The sequence below is a fragment of the Corvus cornix genome, chromosome 19 (genome assembly GCF_000738735.6).
Source record: "Corvus cornix cornix isolate S_Up_H32 chromosome 19, ASM73873v5, whole genome shotgun sequence".
Taxonomy (NCBI): Eukaryota; Metazoa; Chordata; class Aves; order Passeriformes; family Corvidae; genus Corvus; species Corvus cornix.
This window is the reverse complement of record NC_046348.1, coordinates 6340445-6363772: the sequence shown is the minus strand read 5'-3', so window position 1 is coordinate 6363772 and position 23328 is coordinate 6340445. Positions and strand designations below refer to the sequence as shown.

Below are 23328 nucleotides of genomic sequence, written 5' to 3'. Positions count from 1 at the left end.
GTGTCTGAACAAATCTCAAAGCCTGGTTAGTTTTAGACTGCTGTGTAAACGTCAATAAAAATCCCAGAAGTGCCAGCTCATCAGCATTCTCAGGCACAGAAATGGTGAAAATATCACTGGATTTCCATGCTGTTAACATCAGGCAAAGAAGCCTCCATTCTTCAGTCTAACCTTAGAGTTTGTAATAAGGTAACATCTCCCCCAAGTGAATGCTTATTATGAAAGCTAATTAATTGCTTTCCAGTAATGAGAAGTCTTTGGTGTTCAAAGAAAGCAATATTCACTACACAGGAATTAAACAGTTTATTGAAACAAAGCTCCCTCCATTTAAAGACCTCTTTCTGATTAACATCATTACAAATAAAACCAAAGAAACTGAACATACAAACATACAAAACATGTATAGGCAGGAATTGTGAGCCAAAAAAAAAAATCACTCAGGAATCCATAGTATTAATTGAAGAGAAAACTAAAGCAATGCTTTGTAGTTGCCTGGATTTCCCTGGGGGATGGAGAGTCAATGCTTATCTGCCTTCCTCAGAAGAGACAATTTTGATTAATATCAGACCCATCTGACTCAGTCTATTAAACCCTGAAGGAAGGATATTCTTCAGATATAAGAGATATGTCTTTGATTAATAATTCTACCATATTGCCATTCCAAGCATTAACAACTGCATGGCACCTGTGGAAAGTGAAAGCCTTTGAATGCTATGGAAGGGAACTAACTTCTACTAATAGACCTGTTCTCCTTTGTCCATATCTGAAAGCTGCATGACACTGTTCCTCCTACCCTCTGCTGAACAAGTCAAAGTGTCAAGGTTTGTCACTACTTCCTTGCAAAGGAGACAAAATGGTTATATAATCCCGCTTTACATATAGGAAGAGAGCAAAGTTACTTCAGACATTCTGAGTGGTTTGTCTAAAGACCTTGGCAAACTGTCTAGAGATTCCTCTTCAGCGCTGTCAGAGTTTAACAGACCACAACAGGCTACAAAATCGTGGCCATCAGAGTGCACTCTTACCTAGCAGGGCACATCTCCAGAGAAATGCATCAAATCACTCAGCCCACTAAGCTGGGCTGCCACGCACGGTGTAACTAATGTGGAATTGTCACACACAGGGCGGAGAAAAAGTCAATGTAACGTTATCTATTGAGTTTTTCCTGGAACTTCTAGGCTCAGCCAGCCAGCACTGGCCTCCTCACCCCAGCTGAGCATTTCTCCTGATGTTGGCAATCAACCTCTTGCTGTATTCTCTGTAGTTCACGGGTTTGACGTCCATTGCTGTGGCCTTAATACGGGATTCGTCCTGCGGAAGAGAAATCTTAGTATGTAAAAGAACATGAAGCACTCCAGGCATTTGGTTCTAACCTCCTTCTGCCCCAGTAACTTACTGCTCCTGCTATCTGGGTTAGCTGGGAGTGCCAACACAACTCCCAGAGCTGATATGTTGTTTTCATGTGAAACTAGCCACTCTTGATGAGCCTGAGAGGGAGCAGCAAGGATCCCCTCCTTCAGTGCTCGAGACTGGAAGTCTTTTGTGTGATCTTTGGAATCTTCTGTTCTCTGTGAGCAAGGGAAACCTCTCCCCACAAACATAAGAGGAGGAAGCCACCTCCTATGGAGACAAGTCGAACTACAAAAGCCACAAGTTACATTATTTGCCTTTTGGGCAACACTTACATTGTAAGTCTCCAGTTTCACTCGGATCCTGAACTCGTACGTGTTGAAGTTTGCGTTTTGGAACACTTCTTCAAAAGCCTGCTCGTTCTGAGGGAAGGACAAAGACAGGGATCAGCTGCAGACACTCCAGGCTCCCAGTAGTGCCATGAACTTTGAGAACAGCTCAGCTTTTGGGGAGGTTGGCAAAACACTGGAACTACCTGGCCCACACAGGCAGAGCTGAGTCTTCCATCGTCCCATTTTAGATGCCAAAGCCCTAACTCAAAACTTTTTAAAGATAAAAAGGTGACAACTTCCTAGCTGCCTAGACAAAGGAACATACAATTGCACTGAATCTGCAACCAGGTACAAGGGAAAAAAATACTACAAATCTACAGGAGCTGCCAAACTGGCTAATTCTGATGTTGTGCTGTGACCACAAACACTGACAGAGTTAACTATTTCCCTATTAATTGCCTTATTAGGCATTTTGGTTTTCTGCTTATCCATCAAAGCTGCATGTATCCTTCACATCCTGACACAGGCCTATCTAAGAGAATGTTCTATAAAAAAAGTGGATCCATGTTTTGAACGTGCTTTAATAACCATGAGAAGACTCTGTCATATTTATAACATAAGCTGCTTCTAATTACCATATGAACACTAAACATCATCATCATCATTTATAACAGACAATTTGTCAAAACAGTAGAAAAGGAGCAAGCAAGTCGTGGAGACTGTGAAAAAAAAAAAGTTTATTTTTGTGAAAATATGAGCCGTAAAAACCTTTGCTGACATTCCAAAAAAATCCTGCAGCCCCCTGATGATACTGACAAGTAATTATTAATGCATTTATCTACCAGATGCACTTGACTTGATCAGTCACTCCAGCAGCAGACAGAGCATCTGATCTGGAATTGAACCCACCCCAGTTCCACTCACATTCCAAGTGTTACATCTGCTGTTTTTCACTGTGTGCAGCACTATTTTACACTACACAGTGATTCTCCTAGGGTTTAGAAAAGCACAACAAATGGAGGTGAACAGGAGCAGCTAGGTTCACAGATTACAGAATTCAGGCATATCCCTCCTGAATATTAAAACCCCTTCCTTTGGCCATCTTACGGATTAGAGGATAAAAAACTCACTTAATAAAGCATTTAGCTCCTCATTGCAGCTCTGTCACAAACTGTGGTAACCATTAGTGAGTTGAAAATGCCCTCAGCATAGCAGTCACTGCTACCCCACATCACCTCCTTTGGTATCTAACAAACACAGACGAGAAGCAGATGAAAAACCTTGCCCATGTATCTGTGCTTAGTGTGATCACGGGCTGTACATGGACTCCATCCATACTGTGAGCAGTGAAAAGACTCCCACCAACTTCACAAGACACTGCATCAGGTCTATCAGAGAAAAACCACTAAGAAAAGCTTACTGCAAATGCATCGAGTACCATTTTTAAAGGCTCATAAAAGTGTCAAATCAAAACCAATTTCTCATGGAACACAAAGCATTCCCGCTCAAGGGCTCACTCCATATTATGTTCCATTTTCTATCCTCAGCCATTTCCATTAGGCAGCTCTTCAAAAGACATTACATGTTTGTACTGGTACATAGGATCTGCTGTCTCTCCTTCCCCACCCAGTTCTCTTCAGCATTAAAAGCGACTAAGAAATTTTGTTTAAACTCTAGCAGAGATTAAGCACAGCTGAAGTAAGAAAATATTGACAAGTTAAGAGTGTCTGAAAATGGAAATGCAAAAAGTGCAACCACATCTAATTAGAATCCCCTCAGCAAACCATCTTCCTACAGAACAGAGGTGTCCAGCCTTCCTAATGCCACAAAAACTCAGCACCCCAGAACCACAAGCTTTGTACCCTTCACCCCCTGACATCCAGAGTGCAGAAAATATCCAAAAATCATCCCATATTACAGGAAAAATAGCCCTGCTTTGCACAAACAGTGGTCTACAACAGTGTCTCAAGACAACAGCCTCAACAATCCCTCCTGCTTCATTTCCCTCCCACAGCCAAGCAATGGGTTAACCAACAACTGGGATATCTGTGGAGTCCTGGAATCAACCAGCCTTAGCCTGGGAGCACAGCAAGGCTCATATGCAATTCAGGAATTTATCATGCATTCCACATCATCATTTAAAAACAAAACAAGGCCACACAGTTTTTATACAGCACACAAATTTTAAAAAAATATCAGGAAAAGATTGTTTTGGTTGGAAGAAAGAAAAATGCAGCAGAAAAGCACAGAGTGACAAAGGGAAGATAATACTGTCTGTTAGTGTCCAATGACTTACAACCTTAAAAACTGTTCTAATCTGCCACAGAAAGATCACTTCAGCATCTCTGCCAATGACCCATTTTACAAATCATGGTTTTCATCAGACCCACAAAGTTCTGATGTTATTTGGTGGGGAAAAAAAAGAGCCTTCAAAAGTGGGCTCACACACATTAGTTGAAAAAGCTTCCTGCCTACTTACAAAGATACATACAAAGTGTTCTGGAACTTTTTGGTTTTGTAAACAAATTTTTGGAACACGTTAGGGATAATGTTGTCAGCATTCATTGCTAAAACAGGGTTTTTATTCAGATTCTTCCCATCTAGGTACAATGATAAAACAGGCTGTCTTTTCTACCGGAGCCAACACGTGTTAAAGCTGTCAGTCCCCCAAAGGCTGTGGCACAACACTTGAGTGATCAGCTGCCTCTCCAGGTCCAGGTGATGAGGACAGGCTGATCTCCAGCTTTCAGCAGCCAGAAGAGCTCAGAGGTAGACAGACTGACTGTGGGAGCAAACTATGGGGGAAACCAGGCAAATCTCTGTTCTTCAGGCAGATGGCCTGTGGAAAATAATCCCGAGGAGAGTAAACAAGTCCCTGCCAAGAACTTCGGGTGAGGGAGAAGCAATGATTTGTGAACTTGCAAAAGATACTGAAGGCCAACATCTGGAGGACAACCTCGGGCTGGGCTGAGCTGGCCTATCACCCAGAGAAAGGGCAAATTTGTAACCCTTGACAAATGAAACAGAATATCCCTTTCTTTCATATGGCATTTTTTAATGTGTTTTAATAATGTTGTTAATTCCCACAGCAAGTACATGAACATACCCCACTGCCTTTGCCACATTTGCTGTACATTCACATACAAATATCAGACCATGCTTCTCTGAGGGATCAGCACTGGTGTTCCACACAAACCTTACATCTTTTCCAGAGCTGCCTTCAAAACATTACAAGAATATTTCCTTACCAGAAGGATCAAAAAAAACCCAAGAAATTTGAGGGCAGCCCAACACAAAATGTGTGAAACATAGTTCAGCTTTGAGACAAATGTAAAAATACAATAGGCTAATTGACTGACCTTTTCCTTCAGTTCTCCCAGGAAAGCTGCATTTTGCCCAAGAATGAATTCTGCTGAATCTTGAAAACAAGTCACCCACTGATATTCCAGACAGTCTGCAATGGTCACCTAGAATACAACAACAAAAGCCAAAAGGTTATTTCATCCAGTTGCCTTTTCCTCCAGAAAGACAGAAGACAACACAAAAGAAGAAAACATCTCAGAGCTATAGAGAGTTTTAAATTTCCAGTAATTCTCAGAGCCTGACCTGTTATGTCCCTTCAATCACTGAGGGTGGGAAGCAGTGACTTCCTACCTTTTTTAAGTTCCACAGAATGTCCATAACTTAACACAAGTTAATACTGGCAGTAGATTGAACCACAGGGAAAGGCCAACAAGATTATAGCAGGACAACACTGATAGATGCTCAGCTGTGTCCTGCTGCCACTGATGAGCTGTGAGCAAGAACAGGTATCCCACAACAACCACCACCAAGGGGGAACAGCAGCAAGTCTGCAAACTGAATTTACTTTGTAAATACCTGAATACTTGAGCATAAATTCATGTAACACTATGTTATGCTATAAGGAAACTATCAAAACATTCAAGAACAAGTTGAAAGATCCATTTCCAGCTTCACATGCATTTCCTGGCTGCTTTGACAATTAGGAATGAGGAAATGGGAGATACTGCTCTGAAGGCCTTGAGTGTACCCTCAGCATCCCCTTTATATTCTACAAGAATGACTCTGCTATGTAAAGCAGTTCATGCGTTCCTAGAAGTTATCTGATAAAAATTATTCAGAAGCAGTTTGTGTTTTAGTGAGGCTGCAGGGATAGTTCCCTTCTCTCTGCATGCCCACCTGGCAGAGCATTTCTAAGAAGCAGACACAACTCTAATTTATAATGTAAAACAGAAGAAGGTTCAATGCCTATGGTGTAAGTGGGCATCACAGTAATAATCCCCAGACAACTTTCTGAAGCAGGCTCCATTAAACCATGAAGCAGAACAATACCTACCAAAAAAACTGTACTAAATATAGGTAGCAGCTGTAAAAGTGCAATTACTGCTCTCCAGAAATGCCATTTTACTTCAGTTTATCTTCACTACTGAAGAGGCGGAGGCCATCTGTACTCTGCACTGCATAGTACACTTGGAAACCAAAATCAACTGAGCTAGCAGCAACTTTTTGGCAAAGAGAAAAGCTTTTAATTGGAGCACTAGGAAAACAAACTGCTAATCAGCTCAATGAAACATCCCTCACTCAGGTAGAGGAGACAAACCAGCTAAACACCTCCTAACTCCCAGGCAGCACAGACAGACAGACAGCACCTCAAAAGATTCTCTGCTTGGATTGTGCTGGGAACGTGGCAGGAACCGCCCTGAAATCCGATCCGGGTACTCACCAGGAGCAGCAGGCGGTACTTGAAGTTGGGGAATTCGCGGTCACACTTCTCACAGCGGTAAAGTCCATTTTGCTGGTCTATCACTTTCTTGTTGCAATCCTGAGAGGGACATGCCTGGTACATGCAGTTCTCTTTGCGCAGATGTACAATTGTGCCCACACAGCTAAAATAATCTGCCTGCGAGAGTGAGTGTGCAACATTAGCCTCAAAATACTCAATGTTTTCCCCATTCTGAATTAACTACAAAAGCAAGGCACCCATACTTGGATATTTAGGATTAGAAAGCTTAACAGCTATGGATTACTGGGAAACTGTAAATCAACCCCTCTGTTGCAATAATTTTCAGGCTTCCATTATGTTAATAAAGCCCCTACAGCAAGATTATTTTGTGTTTCCATTGCAGGAAACTCCAATTGCTAGGTCTTCTTTAGATAAAGCATATTTGATTCTCCATTGTGTCTGTTCAAATCTGCACTTTTTCACAGGATTAAGATTCTGCACTTTCCTACGCTTCTTTCAGGAACCAATACAAAAAACAGAAAGCCTATTGTGTAGTGTTACAGATAAGCATTTGATTAAACTATAGCCTACAGAACAAAATACCCACTCACCACACTAAAATAATCATCATAATGGTTTAAGACCACGGTCAAGTCTTTCAGCAGAAAAAAATAGAGGCTGCTTAAGAAGCATGGGCAAAAATTGTCACAGAAAACAGCTGAATTACAGGTAAAGTGAGAGTGTTCAAGGCCAGGCTGGATGGGACCCTGAGCAACCTGATCTAAAGGGTGCCCATGATAAAAGGGTTGGAAAGAGGTGATCTTTAAGGTCCCTTCCAACCCAAACCATTCTATGATTTTAAAGGGTTTTTTTCCATGGATAAAAGCTCTTGTATATCCCGAACAGCTTGTTTTTAAGTTTGAAACAACAACAAAAAAAATTAACAATAAAAAGCAGTATAAGCCTAGAGAGGTTTCTGGAACGAAAAAGCAAAAGACCTGGGGTTTATTACCAGCTTTTCTATTGACCAAGTGTGCACCCTTGAAAACCACTTCCTCCTAATGCACCTGTTTCTCCTGGAACACTTTGTGCTGCTTATACGAACATCTTTGGGGTAAAAACATCCCCCCTTCATTTACACATGGCTTAGAATTCTCTTGCAAACAAAGTATCACGTTGCAACATCGGCAACAAGCTTGGAATTATTTGAAGAATGGTAATATTAATTAACAGCATAAATTCCAAGGCAGTAAACACATACTGCTCAACACTTCAATAAGCAGAATACCTGCATAAAGCCTTGCTTTTTATTTTCTCCCCAATACACAAAGCTTGTGCTGAGTGGCCATGCTCTACCTTATCTCCTTGTCCCAAGTTCTCAGATTTGGCTTCAAACAAAGTTTTCCAATTGGTATTTGCTCCAGCTGCTGGCCCACCCCTCACATCAGAGATGGAGGCACATTCCAGAAGCTGCCCCTCGGAGTCAAACCTGCAACCACAGAGATGCACTTCTATTTTTGGAGAGCAGACCATACAGACTTATCAAAAGCTTACGTTTATTTTCATGTGCTCGATACATGAGGGATTTTTTATCAATGATTGCAAAGGAAACAATTACAGTAATACGTGTATATTGCAAACAAAAATAGCATTTCAGAATAAGTTAATAGTCTGACTTAATTAGCACAGTATTTTATAAACCCACAAAAGGAGGACAGCTTTGTTCTATATAACTGCAATTTGTTTGCCAGCTAGTGGTCAAACCAAGCACTGCACACTTCTTAAGGCAGGCAGATAACAAGATTTAAGGGCATCAAGATATTTCCATAATTAAAATTAAATTACATGGTACCATTATCTTCGCAGCAGCTTCGAAAGAAAAAGCAAATAGCATTGAAAAGATTATGCTTCCTCTGTTAAAATAAGAAAGCACAGCTCTTCAGCAAAAGGTTGCACTGCCATCCCATTGCGATGGGCTTTGTGATTTCACAAACACACCAACGAGGCTCAAAAATTGAGCTTAATTAAAGTGTGACAGTAATAGCTCAGACCCACAATCAATTTTATCTCCAACAAGCCTCTGAAGTATGGGAGAGCCACAGCTCAATGACAAATGGAGGATGCCATTTATTTCATCCACATTTGGGTGATGTAACTGGAATTTGAAGACTCAGGATTCACAAGTCTGATGCTGTTGGCACTTAACCCTCTTCACATACACCACATCTCACTCACCACGCTCATAGTTACAGCAGACAATTTAACAGCTACTTACAGGAGAAGCAACAATAAAATCACTTTGTTTTCCTGACAATAAAAGAGTTATTTTGCTATCTGAAAAATATCTGGCAAGAACTAGACACTGAGAGATGTCAAATAGTCCCTCCACACTAACTGAGTGCATATCAGATTCCACACAATGGAAAAACCTGTGGAAAAAAATGCTGTTCTCTCAGATCATGCCTCAGAAAGTGGAGCTGGTCAAGCCTGATTTCATGCTGCCTTTCCAAGGCTTTGGGTCAGCGTGCACTACCCCGATTTCAATTTTTCAAGGTCTGTCATGGAGTTAGAAGTTTTTTGAATTGAACAACTTAAGAAAGACAGCCTTCCAGGCTGTAGGGCTTGCAAGCCAGAGAAGTTTCTACAGCCCTGGAAGCCCTACCCTCTGCCACCTTCCCTCAGTGCTATACACACTGTTCAAGTACAATGAAACAAAACAGAAACAAATACTCTGCAGGAGGCTGAAACAAAGCAACATAAACACACTCATACCATCCTCGGAGTTTAAAAGCCTCTGGGCTATCAGGGTTGATGACAACTGTGCTGGAGGACAGGACAGACAGGCTTCTGCCACCAAAGTCAGAGACACGGGCTCCTTTGATGGCAATCACAGGTTGTCTGGAACCATCAAACTGTTCAGCCTGCATGTGTGAAAAACCAGAGAGCAGCAGCACATTACAGGAAAGGTACTGAACTTGTGGTGATAATTCACAGGTCATGACAACAGACCAAGTGGAACTACCCTGCTGTTTCTAAAAGGTAAGGTTTTGAACGGTGTCATTAGGAGTTTAAGCAAAGGTAGGTGACAATTTTCTGTGCAATCCTAGCACCCCGTTTCCTGGGGAACCAGAGAATCCTTAAGTCACACGACTGGTTTGCCAGAAAGGATTGGTCCCCTCTGCTAGCAGTTTTACACCAGGATTTTAGGAAGGGAGAGGTGTTATGGGAATGGAAACAAAATTAACTGTTCATATCAGACTCCTCAGGAGATGAAACAACTCACTCAGCTGCACTGAGCCAATCAAGTCCATCTTACTACCACTTACAGAGAAGTGCAGCTATGCTGACCAAACATTTTTACTCAACTCTCCATCTTCTGTTTTTTATCTCATAAAGCTGCTCTAATGCTGTTCAACTGCCATCACCTGAGTAGTCTGACACTACCAAAGAACCTCATGGCATGAGAGAGGGTTTGAAAGGTATAGATTTTATGGACCCCACACCACTCAGCAAGCAAGGGGGGAGGATCATGTGCTTGAAGATAACAAACGAGCTGGAGTTGCAGTGGTACTCACTGTACCCATGAGATGCAAAAAGAACAGAAAACATATCCCAGCAGTCATGGCAATGACTGTTGGAAAGGATATACAGATTCTAACCCTAACTGTTCCAGCTGCAAGCCACACATCACTCCACCCCAAGGCTTATTGATGCCTCTATTCTACAGGCAAGCAAACAGATTTAACTTTGCAAAATGCAGACCCTGATCTCTGTTGGAAGAGTTATGCCAGGAATTCTATACCAGTAGTCCCTCCTATTATAACCTAGTTCAATCTTAAGGCTTTGTGATACTGAACTTCAGTTTACTTCATTTGTATCAGCAGATGGTTAATGGTGTTTAGGTACCTACAGTATCAGTGCACTTGATCATTTAGCCATAAAGCATCACCGTCAAGCTGGCAGGATCACTCCCATTTTTTTATAGACTGGCACATAAATCCCTAAGTATCTATAACAACAGTGGAAAACAAAGTAGCCTGTTAAAAAGATAAGGAAGCAGTCTACTGCAACCGTTCAAACTTTCACTTCCAAGGCTCTGATGCTTTTAAACTCCCAGTCTGAGACAGAGCCTCTCAACCTGCTCATTAGGTAGCAATTCATGCAGGGTAACATGTATGCCATCCTACAAATAAAATTCCTCTCATTTGAGACAGCCATAGCCACCAGGCTTTTCCATAATCAAACTGCAGCTCATACCCCTTCCTAAACCAGAAGCCCGTTACCTTCAGTACTTCGGCTTGAGACATAATGTCTGCAGTTGTTCAGAACACATTAGTCAGATCATGTCAGCAGTTTGTCAGAGAAAGGTTAAGAACATCACACCTGAACGCAACCAGACAGTCTTTCACCTTCTCTCGGCCCCTGATCCTTAAACATCCAGGGCTCTGTCAGTGCTGTGCCCATCTCGGGTGACAACAGCACTTTCCTCACCCTACACCAAGGAAGCTTTGCTTAAGAACAGGTAAGAGAGCACATACCTCGTTTCCCCACAGCGTGACTGTCACCAGCTTCCCTGATGTATCCATCAGATGCACGTTCCTCTTTGAAACCTCCCTATTGTTAGCCTTCACTGTAATTTTAGTGACATCTTCGTAGCTCTTACAAATTCCAATTACATCTGAGAAACAGTTACAATTTAGAGTTACTCAAGGGTCACAATTGGGGAATACAAGATCACAAGAGAAGAATTCAAACCTACTGTCAGATTTTTACCTTGTATCCCAGCTCCCTATTGAAATGAAATCTGATATGGAAATTAAGTGTATTATGGTAGGAATGTTCCACTACAGAACTCTTCAGTGCTTTAATTTTGTTGACGCAGTCATTAAGATATTCATAAATGCAAGCCTCACCACATTAGAGAGATCAAGGCATTGTAGTATCTTTTCCCATCACATTCTGTCAAGGACTTCAGTCCTGATCATGCAACACACGCTTGCTGTTAAAGCACAAGCAAGAGCTTCAAAGTGATTGTAACACAATGAAACAACCGGCTCGTGCCTCCACATATCCCTGCAAAATCCTACACTGCAACTTTAACAAGTCTGCATGTTCAGGTGGTAAGAGCCAAAGCAATCCCCTTTGCACTCCCTAAAAATACACCACTTTTGCTATTACCCATCTACCTTTAAAATTCCCAGCTGAATGTCTCTGAATCACAGGCATCCTGTGCCTCTGAAACCTGAGAACCCTCGCCCCCACCCAAGCCTCTGATTTTTCCGGAGTACTCTGCCCAACGAATTACAGAAAAACAAACCTCCAATACTTCACAAAGCAAGCCAAAACAGTCATGCAGCTTGGACTTGGATGCAATGAATTATGCCAAAATCACTACAGAGATAATCACATAGTGAAAGAAAGCAAGACCACAGAAGGTATGAAATGCACACGTGCTGAGCAAGGGCATTTTTCTTTCAGCCTTTTCCTGTGGAAAACAGTATCATAGCACAATAAACAACTATCACCTACTGTCGTTAGTTTGAAGCACAAGATTGAAGAATAATTGTTATATATTGTTAGAAAACAGGGCAAAAACATCTTGAAAAATTGCCTAAGGCATTTTTAATGGCAACCACCACCAGATGACTTCAATTAAGAGATCACAACACTTGAAGCATCCTATGCTCACTACCTGCCCAGCATTCAGGACACAAAAATAAAACTTCAGAGCTTTAGAATCTGCCATTTTTTTACTTAGACTGACCAACAATCGAGTCTTTGGGCGTGTTCTCCAAGTCAGAGATGGATACAAAATCAAACTGAACAGATGGAAGATGCTGGGCATCATCACAGGGCACAACTGAAGTCTCATTAGTGAACGTAATCTCATAGTCATTCTTAACAGCTGTATATTGCTTGTTAGCAGTCTTCAAATTGCCTTTGGTAAAATAATATACCTACAGGAGAAAGCAATGAAACAGGGGATATTATCAGTAGTCAGGGAAAATAGATTGTGTTCACCTTTAAAAATCCTTGCTAGGCTCAAGCTCTTCTTTTCCAGCTCCTGTCACTCTAAGAAAGCACAAAGCTACCATACCTTGTTCAATTCAATGAGTGGAAAGAACTTGTCTGCTTGATCATTGAATGCAGTAGCTCTAATCTCACCCTGCAGGAAAATAGGGGAGCTGGTCAGAACTGAAATTTGGCATGGAAAAAGATTAAAAAAAAAATAAAATCTTTGCAATGTTAAGTGGCAGCAGTTCTGCAGAGACAGTGGGGTCTGCCAGGGTAGCTCCAGGCATGTGAGAAACAAACAACGTTCTCTTCACATCTGTAGTTAAGAGCTAAAAATGACATATTCTACACCTGACAATCAAACCTCATATTCAAGTCTCATTAGTACATCTACAGCTTCAGAATAAAAAGCATAAGAACTACATCCATCATAGAGACACCTCTGAAAGCGCCAGTAAAACTGGCATTGATGAAATAAAATTCAAACAGACCCCGCAGCTCCACAAGTTAGCACACAGTATATTGTGATGGCTCCCACTCAGATATGTCTATAAGTAAGAATTAATAACAATTATACCCTCACTAGATATAAACACTGTTTAAACAAAAAAAAAAAGAAAGAATACAGACACTCTGCAGAGAAAACAAATGCCTGGTGACAACATTTTACATCATTAACCTCGCATTTTACACTCAATATAATCTAGCAGAATCTTGTTTGTTTTCACGACAAAAGGCTGTAATTTGATAAGAGGTTTGACAAACTGCAAGTTTAGTTAGATTAACCAGATACCATTCCCCAAACAAACCACAGAGGAAATTTCTCAGCATTACAATAATTTGTACTCCAATTTCCTCATGAAAATTGAAAGCTTGTAACTTGGAGCTAATGCTGCTCTCACTCCCTGTTTTGTAAGGTGTAGCTCAGCCAGGAGGAGACGTCACTCTCAATCTACAGGAAACCACCACAACCCTCAGTATTAGGTTGTCAGCTTGCATAAACAACTCTATTTTGAAGCTGCAAAAATCCAGTCACACACTATAGACTTTGATGAAAAATAATCAGCAATGCTGCACATTTAAGACTTCATTCTGGATAAAAACTGGCACGTTGATGCGCAATTTAATGAATGCGGGGATACAAGTTTCAGTTGTAATAAAAAAAAAAATCATTTCCGAAAAATGCACTTTATTTCCTCTATTCTGTCTTTATGAAAGGTTCATCAGCATCTGGCATGCATTATCTTTGTCTCAGCATATGACACTTACACTTTCATCAACCAGCTCTATGGAAAAGAGCTTTCCTTCACCACGGGAGTTGCTCCACGTGCGGATCTGGCCTTTTTGGGTGACCCGAGCACAAATGGTCCACCTGAAATCATGCAAGAAATCACTGTTCTGCATCTCTTTTCATCTTTTTAAAGAAGAGATTGACTTGACAAACCTTTGGAACCGGAACGTGACTATTTAAGAGCCAGAATCTTCCCACTGCACCTCGGCAACTCTTTTGCTTTCTGTTTTAATGGCCTAAACCATTAAAGGCAGAAAGTTGTAGAGAAGGCAACAAAGCAGCCATAAAGCATCCAGTATGATAATAATAGTGAACAATCCTTCTGCACAGAAGCAGGCCTCGAATCTTTTACTCTTCTAGGGTACATTTCTCACACAGCAGTTTGCCTGCTCTGAAAAGCCACGCCAGAACTCAAGAGCTCAATTATAGGATTCGCATTTAACTTGGGTAATCAAATCAGTTTGCATAACTTAAAAATGTCATTCACTAAATAATTACATCCTCATGCTTTTCAACAGCTCAGTAGCCGAAGTGAATAGCTTACTGAGCTGTTTTGTCATTAAGTTACCAAAAAGAAGGTTGCTTTAGGAAAAAAAAGCCCCAGACAAGTCAATCGATTTTCAACTGAAATATTAAAAACCTATCAAGCTCAGCAGGGCAGCTGCACCAAGACAATGGCAAGGCAAATCTCGGATTGTTAAGAGTGTTGATGGAATTTAGATAAAAAAAAAGAAAGAAAGAAAGAAAGAAAAGAACACCCTTCTCCACAGAAAAAAATAAAAAAGAAAACAAAATCCCAAAACAACAACAAAACCCCAAAAAACCAAAACAAGTGTTTCTATGGAAGGTTTTTTGCTTGTTTCTCTGGGTGCTTTTGTGGTTGCTGTTGGGTTAGTTTGTTTGAACGTAACCAATAAAGTCCAAAGAACTCAATGAATGATTTGACAGAGGCTCACACACAAAAAAGCAAAACAAAGCTATTGTTCCTTCATGCCTGTGACATGAATACAGCCTGGCAAACCACAAGAACTCACTTGGACTGGTATGGATTCAAGCTGGCAATTGGCACCACTTTGGCCTGAGACCCCCCAGGTGTCTTCAGGGCACTGGGAGCACTCGCTTTTCCAAACTGGTTGGAGGGAGCGTGGTACTTGGGAGCAGCAGGACCTTCCAAAAACCACAACAGAGCAGAGAGCATTTCAGCCTTGCACACAAAAATCAGGTTAAAAACCAACTCAAGGTGCAGAACTTTCTCACATTGCCATGGGGAGCCACAGAGAGGGCAAAGTTCCAGGGAACACTGGAGATCCCTGTGCCACGTGGGCACCACAGAGGGGCTTGAATTTTGTTGAATCATTGCTGCTCTTGGTCACAAGTGTTTTCTAGGCTGCAAAATGCAGCAGAAGAGACACTCTCAGACCTTTAGAGTGCTTGCACTGAAGTGGAGATGTGTCCAGAGTCAAGCACTCGAACACAGATTAAGTGGCAAACAACTGTTTAGCATTAAATTCTCTAAAACAAAGGGATGGTTTGGGTTGGAAGGGACTCATTCCAACCCCCTGCCAAGGACAGGGACACCTTCCACAAACAATGTTACCCAGAGCCCCTTTCAACCTGGCCTTGAACACTTCCAGGGGTGGGAAATGTTAGATTAAGACACCACTTGGGGGGAACAACTAAGGAAAAATACCCCCCACATAGTTTTTTTGACATAAAGTGATACTGCTAATTCTCAACTCAATCTTGTCAATGTATATGCACAGAACTCTTGTGATCAGCTTTAAGCAAGGAAGGAAGGAAAAGCTTGTTTTCTGCTGCAAGTTTCTAAGCAAATGTCAAAATTTTACTATTTAAAAATCCTTCCTAAACACAGGGGTAAAGAATACAGACAAGTTAAAGCAACACCAAGAATTAGGATTGACAACTTTTTAGCTAAAAAAAAAAAAAAAAAAAAAAATCTACAGGCTGACATTTAAATTGATTGCATCTTTCAGTATCTCACTGAAATCTTGATCAAAAAACCACGTTTCTAGATGTACTATCAAATAATTTCAGTGTTCTGCCTAAAACGTTTGGCCTCTATCTCAGCACTGATAACACACACACTTGTTGACCAGCTCCAAATTGTAGCATAATTTGGGTGTCCACAGAGCACTGTTTCAAGAATGCAGCATTAACTGAATAAAGTTGGTTTTTTTGGTTTTTTTTTTCCCCTTGGGGAAGACAAGGGAAGTGGGACAATTTTTTTTTCACCCTTTTAAATCTAAGTATAGAGTTCTCTTGAGAGAATTCACCTTGTCAAGCTATGGGCTACCCCTCAATGGACAGTTTCTTGTGCAACACCATTATGGTAAGGATTTATTTAAATGGAAGCTGTAGTTTCTCACTGCACAGATCAGAATTCCTGCCCAGGATGACTCTTACCTGCTCCAGACAAATTGCCATTTTGTTGCTGTGGTTTGCTGGCTGCTGGGTTTCCTGCTGGAGCTGCAGAACGTTGCTGCCCTTGCCCTGGTAATTAAATGGAAAGAGACCATAGAGTAGAGTAGGGAGCACAGTAATTAAAAATTTAGAAAATAAGACCTGCATGCAAAAAAAAAAAATAATTAAAACCACAGAGAACAGGCTAAAATCCAGGTGTTTTAAGACATAGGAGCAGCAAGCTATCTGTTGAACAACATTACCATGGAGGAATTCCAGTCAGATTCCTTTCCTCAAGCAACTGCTTTCTACTTGGAAAGAACTCAGGGCTGATGGTGATTTAAAAGGACAGACCTGAAGTAATCTTGACAACTTTTCAGTGTTTATCAGCTGCTATTGCTCTGACAGGTAGTTTCTGCTCCTACCTAACAGCTAAGATAAAAAACTGTGGAGAATTCTGTCTCACAACTCAGAAAGGGCCAAAAATCCACTGGGTAAAGTCAAACCTGAAGTTAACACAAGACAAAGAAAACACCTGCTGTATTTTATTTTCAAAATATGAAGATGTTTAATGTGGGGGTGATGGAGTCATCACTTCAGAATTCACCAGGGCCCCTCTTGGCACACAGCAGTAAATTGCTTAGGGAGCAAAGTGATGCCTTAGTGTATATAGATTGTCCATTTCTTTAGATTCCAGGACTTTTACTTGTCTTAAATTAATGATAAATTACAAGGGAAAGAGCAGACAGGCGTATCTAAAGGACAAGTCCATTAAAAGACTAATTTACCATTCAAAAAATTTGAATTCCTTTACAATATAATCTGCCTTTAGATGACAAAATATCCAACATTTTTGTCCTTTTGGACACAACTAATCTTTCAGGTCTTGGTTTGCAGGGAGACCTAGGCCTGAGCAGGCAAAGACCCCCTGCTTTGGGATGTGAGGAGGAAGATGGTCAGAGAAAGTGGAAAAGAAGGTCAGACCAAGCCTGTAGAGCACCACGAGGAACAAAAGCAGAGAATCCCAGGACAGAGGGATGGCACCAAACTACGGGAAAGGAGCAGAAACAACACAAGGAGACCCCAGCATGGTGTTGCCTGATGTGGTACAGCCTACAGAAGTAACCCTCTGGTTATTTTTAATCCAAAAGCCAGGTCCTTGCACAAACCCCAATCTGCTCCTCTAACTTGCCGCAGTAGAGTCACATCGGTGAACTGGTGACAGTCTCCCTGGCAACAGCGTGACGTCAAACAGCAAAATGTGTATTTACTGCAGGTTCCACTAGATGGAGGAGCCAGGTCTCCCCCTTGCTCAGTGGCCTCAGGTGCTCAGAGGGTCAGCACTCCACACCCAAACTCATTTTGTGCAAGGGAAGGTGGAAAAAAACCCAACAAGAAAAAAGAGAAAAATATGTCTGGTCAGGGGTGGAATATTCAGGAAGAACAGAATGTGGGTATGAAGCAGCAAGAGGTTTCCTTGCTACTTTTGTTGCAAATATGTTTTTTTCTGTAGGAATTCTGTGATTTAAAAAAAAAAAAAACCCACTGAAAACCAAACCAAAGACCACCACATACATTGGAACACGTGCGCGTTATGAAACACAAATTCACATTTTAATGGCTGCCTACCCACAGCCGAGTGTTTCTCAACAGAGTAAGAATAAATTCACACATCTGTGCATGTGTTCAAATACAGAAGTAGCAGAAATATCTCTCCAATTTTCTCGCTTGGAGAGCCTAGGGACTCCTAAACTGTGATTTTTGGTGGCTGGTGGCCTACAGATCACTTAAAGTGCTCAGAAAACCGAGGAGGCTGCCTGGTTTTTGCTGTTAGTTTTTATTAGCAGGAGGTGAAAAAACCAGCTGAAATACCTGCTCACATTTCTGCTGCATGTAGTGGGTTAGGCAAACCCAAGACCTTTGCCTGCAGCTGCCCCACAGCCCACTCAAAGGCAATAACTGTGTAACAGGAGCCCTCAGCTTCCAATAATTTGTCACCAAGAGGTTCTGCCACAGGGCCGTGACACAAGACCTGCCCCAGAACTGAGCAGCAGGGAAGGGAGAGAAAGGGAAAAAAAAAAAAATGCACTTTGAAACAACACACACACACCTAAATCACACTGGTGGGAAGGGCAAGAATAAGGAGTTCAAGTGAATGTGTAAGTACATAAACATTTCACCATGGAAAGATTAATGACAGAAGTTAAACATAAGTAGCAAGTCATTGTCATAGGGAAAAGGAAGTCCAGCAGCAGAGTAATTTGAATGAGATTAAAGACAGTAATAACACAACCATCCAGTCTTCAACAAGAACTGAAATGCTCAGTCTTAATTTTCAATACTATTATGAGAGGCTGCCTGAAAAGTTTTTATGATTTGTAATAAGAAGATTGTGTCTCCAGCTTCCTTGTTAGGCAGATTAACCACCTACTGCTCCCATGTAAAGTGGCCAAAAGCCAGCTTCTCACCCCCCTGGGGCCCACTGTGCTATTAAAGTCTGAGAAAGAATATTCCTTAATCCTAGGTCTGGCAGTCTGAAACCTGTACTTCAAGGAAAACCAAAAGTAGGGCTAAAAGATGCATTTTTAAAATACCAAAGTTTTTTTTTAATGGAAACCACAAAGTACATTTAAGATGCTCATCCTGCATTAGCTGTGTGTCCCTCAAAAACACAATTTCCTAATATATACAGGAATTTAGAGAATGTGCAACTTGAAATACACACCTCTGCCATTTTATCAAGACTTTCATGACAAATCTTGCAGCCTGCAGAGCAGCAAGGCTGGGTTAAGCTTACTTAATCCAAAGTACTACCATCTTCGGTATCAGAAACCTTATTTAGTATCAAATAAAAGGGTATGACATCATCAGAGTAAGATCAGTGTTAAAATGAAACACACATCACATCCTATTTGGCATCTTTTATCTAGTGCAAGCCCACACATATTATGACCACAGACCTGTAACATCTCCAAAAGAGTTTAGATTTGAAACCTTCATCGCGGAGTATTTTTGTAAGTCCAAATGAAGAACACAACTTTGATCAAAGTAATGGTAATTTTACCAGAATTTATAGTTAAAGGTATATTTTCAGCTCAGTTCTGTCAGATACCACGTTCTCAGTGGTTTCTAAGCAACAATATAACTGAAAAACACTATAGTTCACAAGCTCTTGTATCACATAAGCAGGGAAATGGGAGAAAGGCACAAAACAGTCTGCTCAGTAGCTATTCTGAAAGTCTTGGTCTCTACAGCAACTGTGGGATTAAACCATAAAATCTGAGATGTCAACACATTTTTTAAACAGCAATTAGCTAAGTAACTATCAAAGGAACAAAAGATTCTTTAGGCTCATTTAACAAACGCCCCTCTTAATTCCCTTGGAAAAAGTTAATGAAGAAAGATGTCTTTGCCTTTGCAACAGAGCAGATTTTTAACCACAAGAGCAATGTACCTACCACCATTGTTGGACCAAAATATTCTACAGAAAACTCTTGCCACTAATGTGTGGTCCCTTAGTAATAAAAATATATTAGTTCACTTCTCTCAGGATAAAAAAAAAATCTTCAGGAAGAGCTGTTTGCTATTAAATTCCAGCCATTATCTGTGTATACATCACTGACAGAGCTGTTCAAATATTTTCTTTAAGTGCTTATTCTTCTCCCTCCTTTTTTAAAAGATCAGAATTGGAAGAGCAAAATAGACTTTTGAATGTTCTCGGAGGGAAAAATGTTTTAATTTATAGAAACATTTGCATGAGAACTGCAAGCTCAGCACACAAAAGTGAGGAACACAGTAATTTATGCAACATAACAGACCCAAATAGATTAATGGCAGGTCAAATTAAGGTTCACCCAGTGCCTCAATCCTTTTTCAGCTGGGCATGGTAGGGATGGGTGCTTAGGGAATTCTGTGCTTGCCTTGTTTTCATACCAGTCTCTCGTCTATGCAGTTGGAACAATCTAAGTTTTAGTGCTTCCTGCACCTAACATTCATGCAGAGGATGTATTGTTATGTTTAACAGCCTTTAATGGATTTCTCTTTCACATCTAATTGCTTTTTGAACCTGTGCCAATTTTTGGCACCTACCTCCACAAGTTCCATAATTTAACTATGCAGTTTAGGGGTGTGGTGCAGCCTTTGTTTTACAACCACTGCCTGACAACAGGAGAGCTGAAGAGCATCAAACGAACATAGGAAAGAGAGAGAGAGAGATTCATCATTCTTTATTCATCCCCTCCACGCCATCTTAGACTTTTACAGATCATTATTCCATCTTCCTCCTCCTGTTTTCTTTCCAGACAGGAGAAATTATAATCTATTTGATTACTCATTATGAGGAGACATAAAATAGCTTCCGCTTACTTACTGGAACTCGAGGTAGAGACCACTCACTACAATAAAAACCTGTCAAGGTTATAAGGTATAGATGCTCCAAATACCATGGAGAAATTGTAGCTTTAGCCACAATGCAGAGTTTATTAAAATATGAACAACCCCCAGTTTGCGTTACACAAACAAAAAGGATTTTCAAGATCTGGACATCGCTGTTCCAGGCATAAAAAAACTGAATGTGTCTTCTGACTGCTTCTTTTAAGTGAAAGAGAGAAGCTAAAAGGCTCTCAGAGCTGACAGAAAAGTATTTACTTACAGATACTCACCTTCATTGTATGGCTGGGGATTGCCAATAGTCCCACCAACCTGATCAGCAGTTTGCATGACATTTACATCCATCAGGATAACCACTCTCCTACAACACAGAACAGACAGCAAATAAAGACTTTCACTCCCTCTCCAAGTCCATCTCTGAATATCCTTTGCAGCAGATGAGAGAACCAAGCACTAAGGGCAGATGCTTTGGATGAAGGATCTGGATGACAAAAGCTCTCCAGTGTCAACAAAACCCTCTCTTGAGGGACAAGTAAGCTTGAAACAATATCACACTGCATCAAGGACAGGTGATGGCAGGCTGAATAGGCACCAAAAATAGCTTGGGAAACCATTGTGTTTTAAAAGGAGCAAAACCATACCAGATTTTATAAGACAGAATACATTCCCTGCCTCAAAAGTAGTCTTCTCCCAGAAAAAGCACTGAATAAAAAGAATACAAACCTCAGTTCATATCCTGCTTATCATATACATAGCTCTTCTGTTTCACCTGGATCCCTTCTCATTTTGCAGTACCCCATCCCCTCAAATTTTCCTCCTATCCTATTTCCTCACGTTTTAATAAAGGACCAGATTCCACAACACCTAAGTAACAAGATATCTTCATTGCTTCTTTTCAACAGCAGGTAATTTGAAGGAAGCTTTGCACAAGTATTTGGAGTATTCCAGCTGGAATTGGAGTATTGCAACTGGAAACTTTATATTACTAAACCACTGAACCAGATACATCTGATCCCACTGGATCAGATCTATCCCATCTGATCCCACTAGATGACTAGAGTCACAATCTGCAATGTATTTCTTCTGTTACTGGTGCTGTGGACTTTCACTCTTGCACCCTGAGGCCTGAGTATTTTCAGATAATCCTAATCAAAAGCACTTGGGCTCTGCTTAGTAACAAAGGACAGAGCCTCCAGTAGTGCAGCTGCCTTTCTGTAGGGCTGTACTTAAAGATTAACACAAATACCTTCCATCTTTCAGGCTGTTGACAATGAATCTGTTAACCTGGCAAATACACCGGGCTGACAAGCGTTCCTGTTCCACCAGGGAGTTCAGCTGTGTTGCCAACATGAAAGCTGCAGGAGCAAAGGAAAATATTGAAGAAATTCACAGTGCCAGCTTTAAAAAGGGGCTGCCATGGCTGGCCACAACTTTTCCAGCTAGTCAAGCATTGCACCGGATCTACAACTTGCTCAGTTTGAGACAAAGAAAACAGTGCAACTGCTAAGAAGTCACCAAAACTGACCATAAACTTTGCTGTAGTTATTGCCCACACTTCAGAGTGCAGTGATAGCTATAATGTTTGTATATCAAAGAAGTGAGAGGAAGATTAAGCTAAAATACTTTAAAATCAATGTTATACGTATAGGTTTCTGTATTTTCATTATAACCTGCAGCAAGTTAATTGCTTACATTTCACAAAGTTCCAGAAGGCAAAGATTTCACCTAAATTACAAAATGCAGTGGCACAGTGTACACCACATTCTCCTTCAATATTCATTTCACCACTTCGCACCCAGTCACTAGACCAGGAACTTTATCACCCTTAGCATCTCCACACCTACAAAAACCTCACAAGCAGCTTATCATACTCACAGGAAAGGGTGTTCACCCCATCGCTCATCAGCACTCGGTAACGTGGGGGCCCAGTTCCTGTAGCAATAGCCCGTGTATTCTGCGGGGAAAAAAACCCCCAGGCTGTCAGTTCACGCTTGTCCAGAAACTTTTCAAGAACAGAAAGTGACATCAACAGCAAGCGATTCATCTACTCGGCTTTCCTGAGCACTAATACCAACAGCACAGCCCAAGCAACATAAGACAAAATTAAGAGAACTCCAAGTAGAGCAGCCTTGCTCTGCAGTGGAAGTTTGGCTGCACTCAGGAGCCCACGTGCAGTCACCGAGGGGCTGGCACAGGAGGGAAGGGACAGTACTCACGATCACTTGCAGCACGGGCTTGGAGACGTCCTCCCCCTGCATGATGGCCTGGAGAAACGAAAGAGACGCTCAAAAGGTGCCACCACCTCGCTCGAGAACGCCTCGCGACCCACAGTGACAGAACCACACAACCAACGAGGTTGGACCTCTAAGATAATCGGGCCCAACCTATGAAGGGCTGTACCCAAGGAGCTGAGGGGGATCTGCCGTAGAAGAGCGCGGTTATGGCTGTCACCGCTGGACCAGAGCCACCCCCCGGGACCAGGCCCCGCTCCGGGCCTGGTTCTCCCCTCGGGACCGGGCCGGCCCCGGAACCCAGTTGCGTCCTTCACCTCCCGCCCTAACCAGAACCAGGTCCACCCCAGCCCGGCCCAGCCCGAGCCGCTCACCGCGATGGCCCCCTCGCTCAGCCGCACGCTCATGGTGCCGCGTCCGCCGCTGCCGCCAAATCCTCCCGCCGCCGCTGCCGCCACCGCCTCCTTCCGGCGCCGCCTTGCGTCACGCCGTGCGTCACACGGCAGCACAGCGCTCCTATTGGCTGTCCGGCGCCGTACGGCGGAAGTAGCCCTG

The 23328-nt window shown here is 41.8% G+C and overlaps 1 protein-coding gene across 1 annotated transcript; it reads right to left on the bottom strand.

The window, feature by feature from the left end:
• Window positions 1–279: 279 nt before the first annotated feature.
• Window positions 280–23232, bottom strand: RPA1 (replication protein A1). The gene is made up of 17 exons (XM_039563020.1): window positions 23148–23232; window positions 22759–22806; window positions 22418–22496; window positions 21789–21897; window positions 20815–20903; window positions 16157–16243; window positions 14767–14899; window positions 13711–13813; window positions 12524–12592; window positions 12191–12383; window positions 10965–11104; window positions 9199–9347; window positions 7783–7915; window positions 6427–6603; window positions 5042–5149; window positions 1686–1772; window positions 280–1311 (listed from the first exon to the last, which is right to left on the bottom strand). Exons 1-17 carry the CDS (start codon window positions 23178–23180, stop codon window positions 1204–1206), a joined length of 1845 nt encoding a protein of 614 aa, XP_039418954.1. The 5' UTR covers window positions 23181–23232; the 3' UTR covers window positions 280–1203.
• Window positions 23233–23328: the final 96 nt, after the last annotated feature.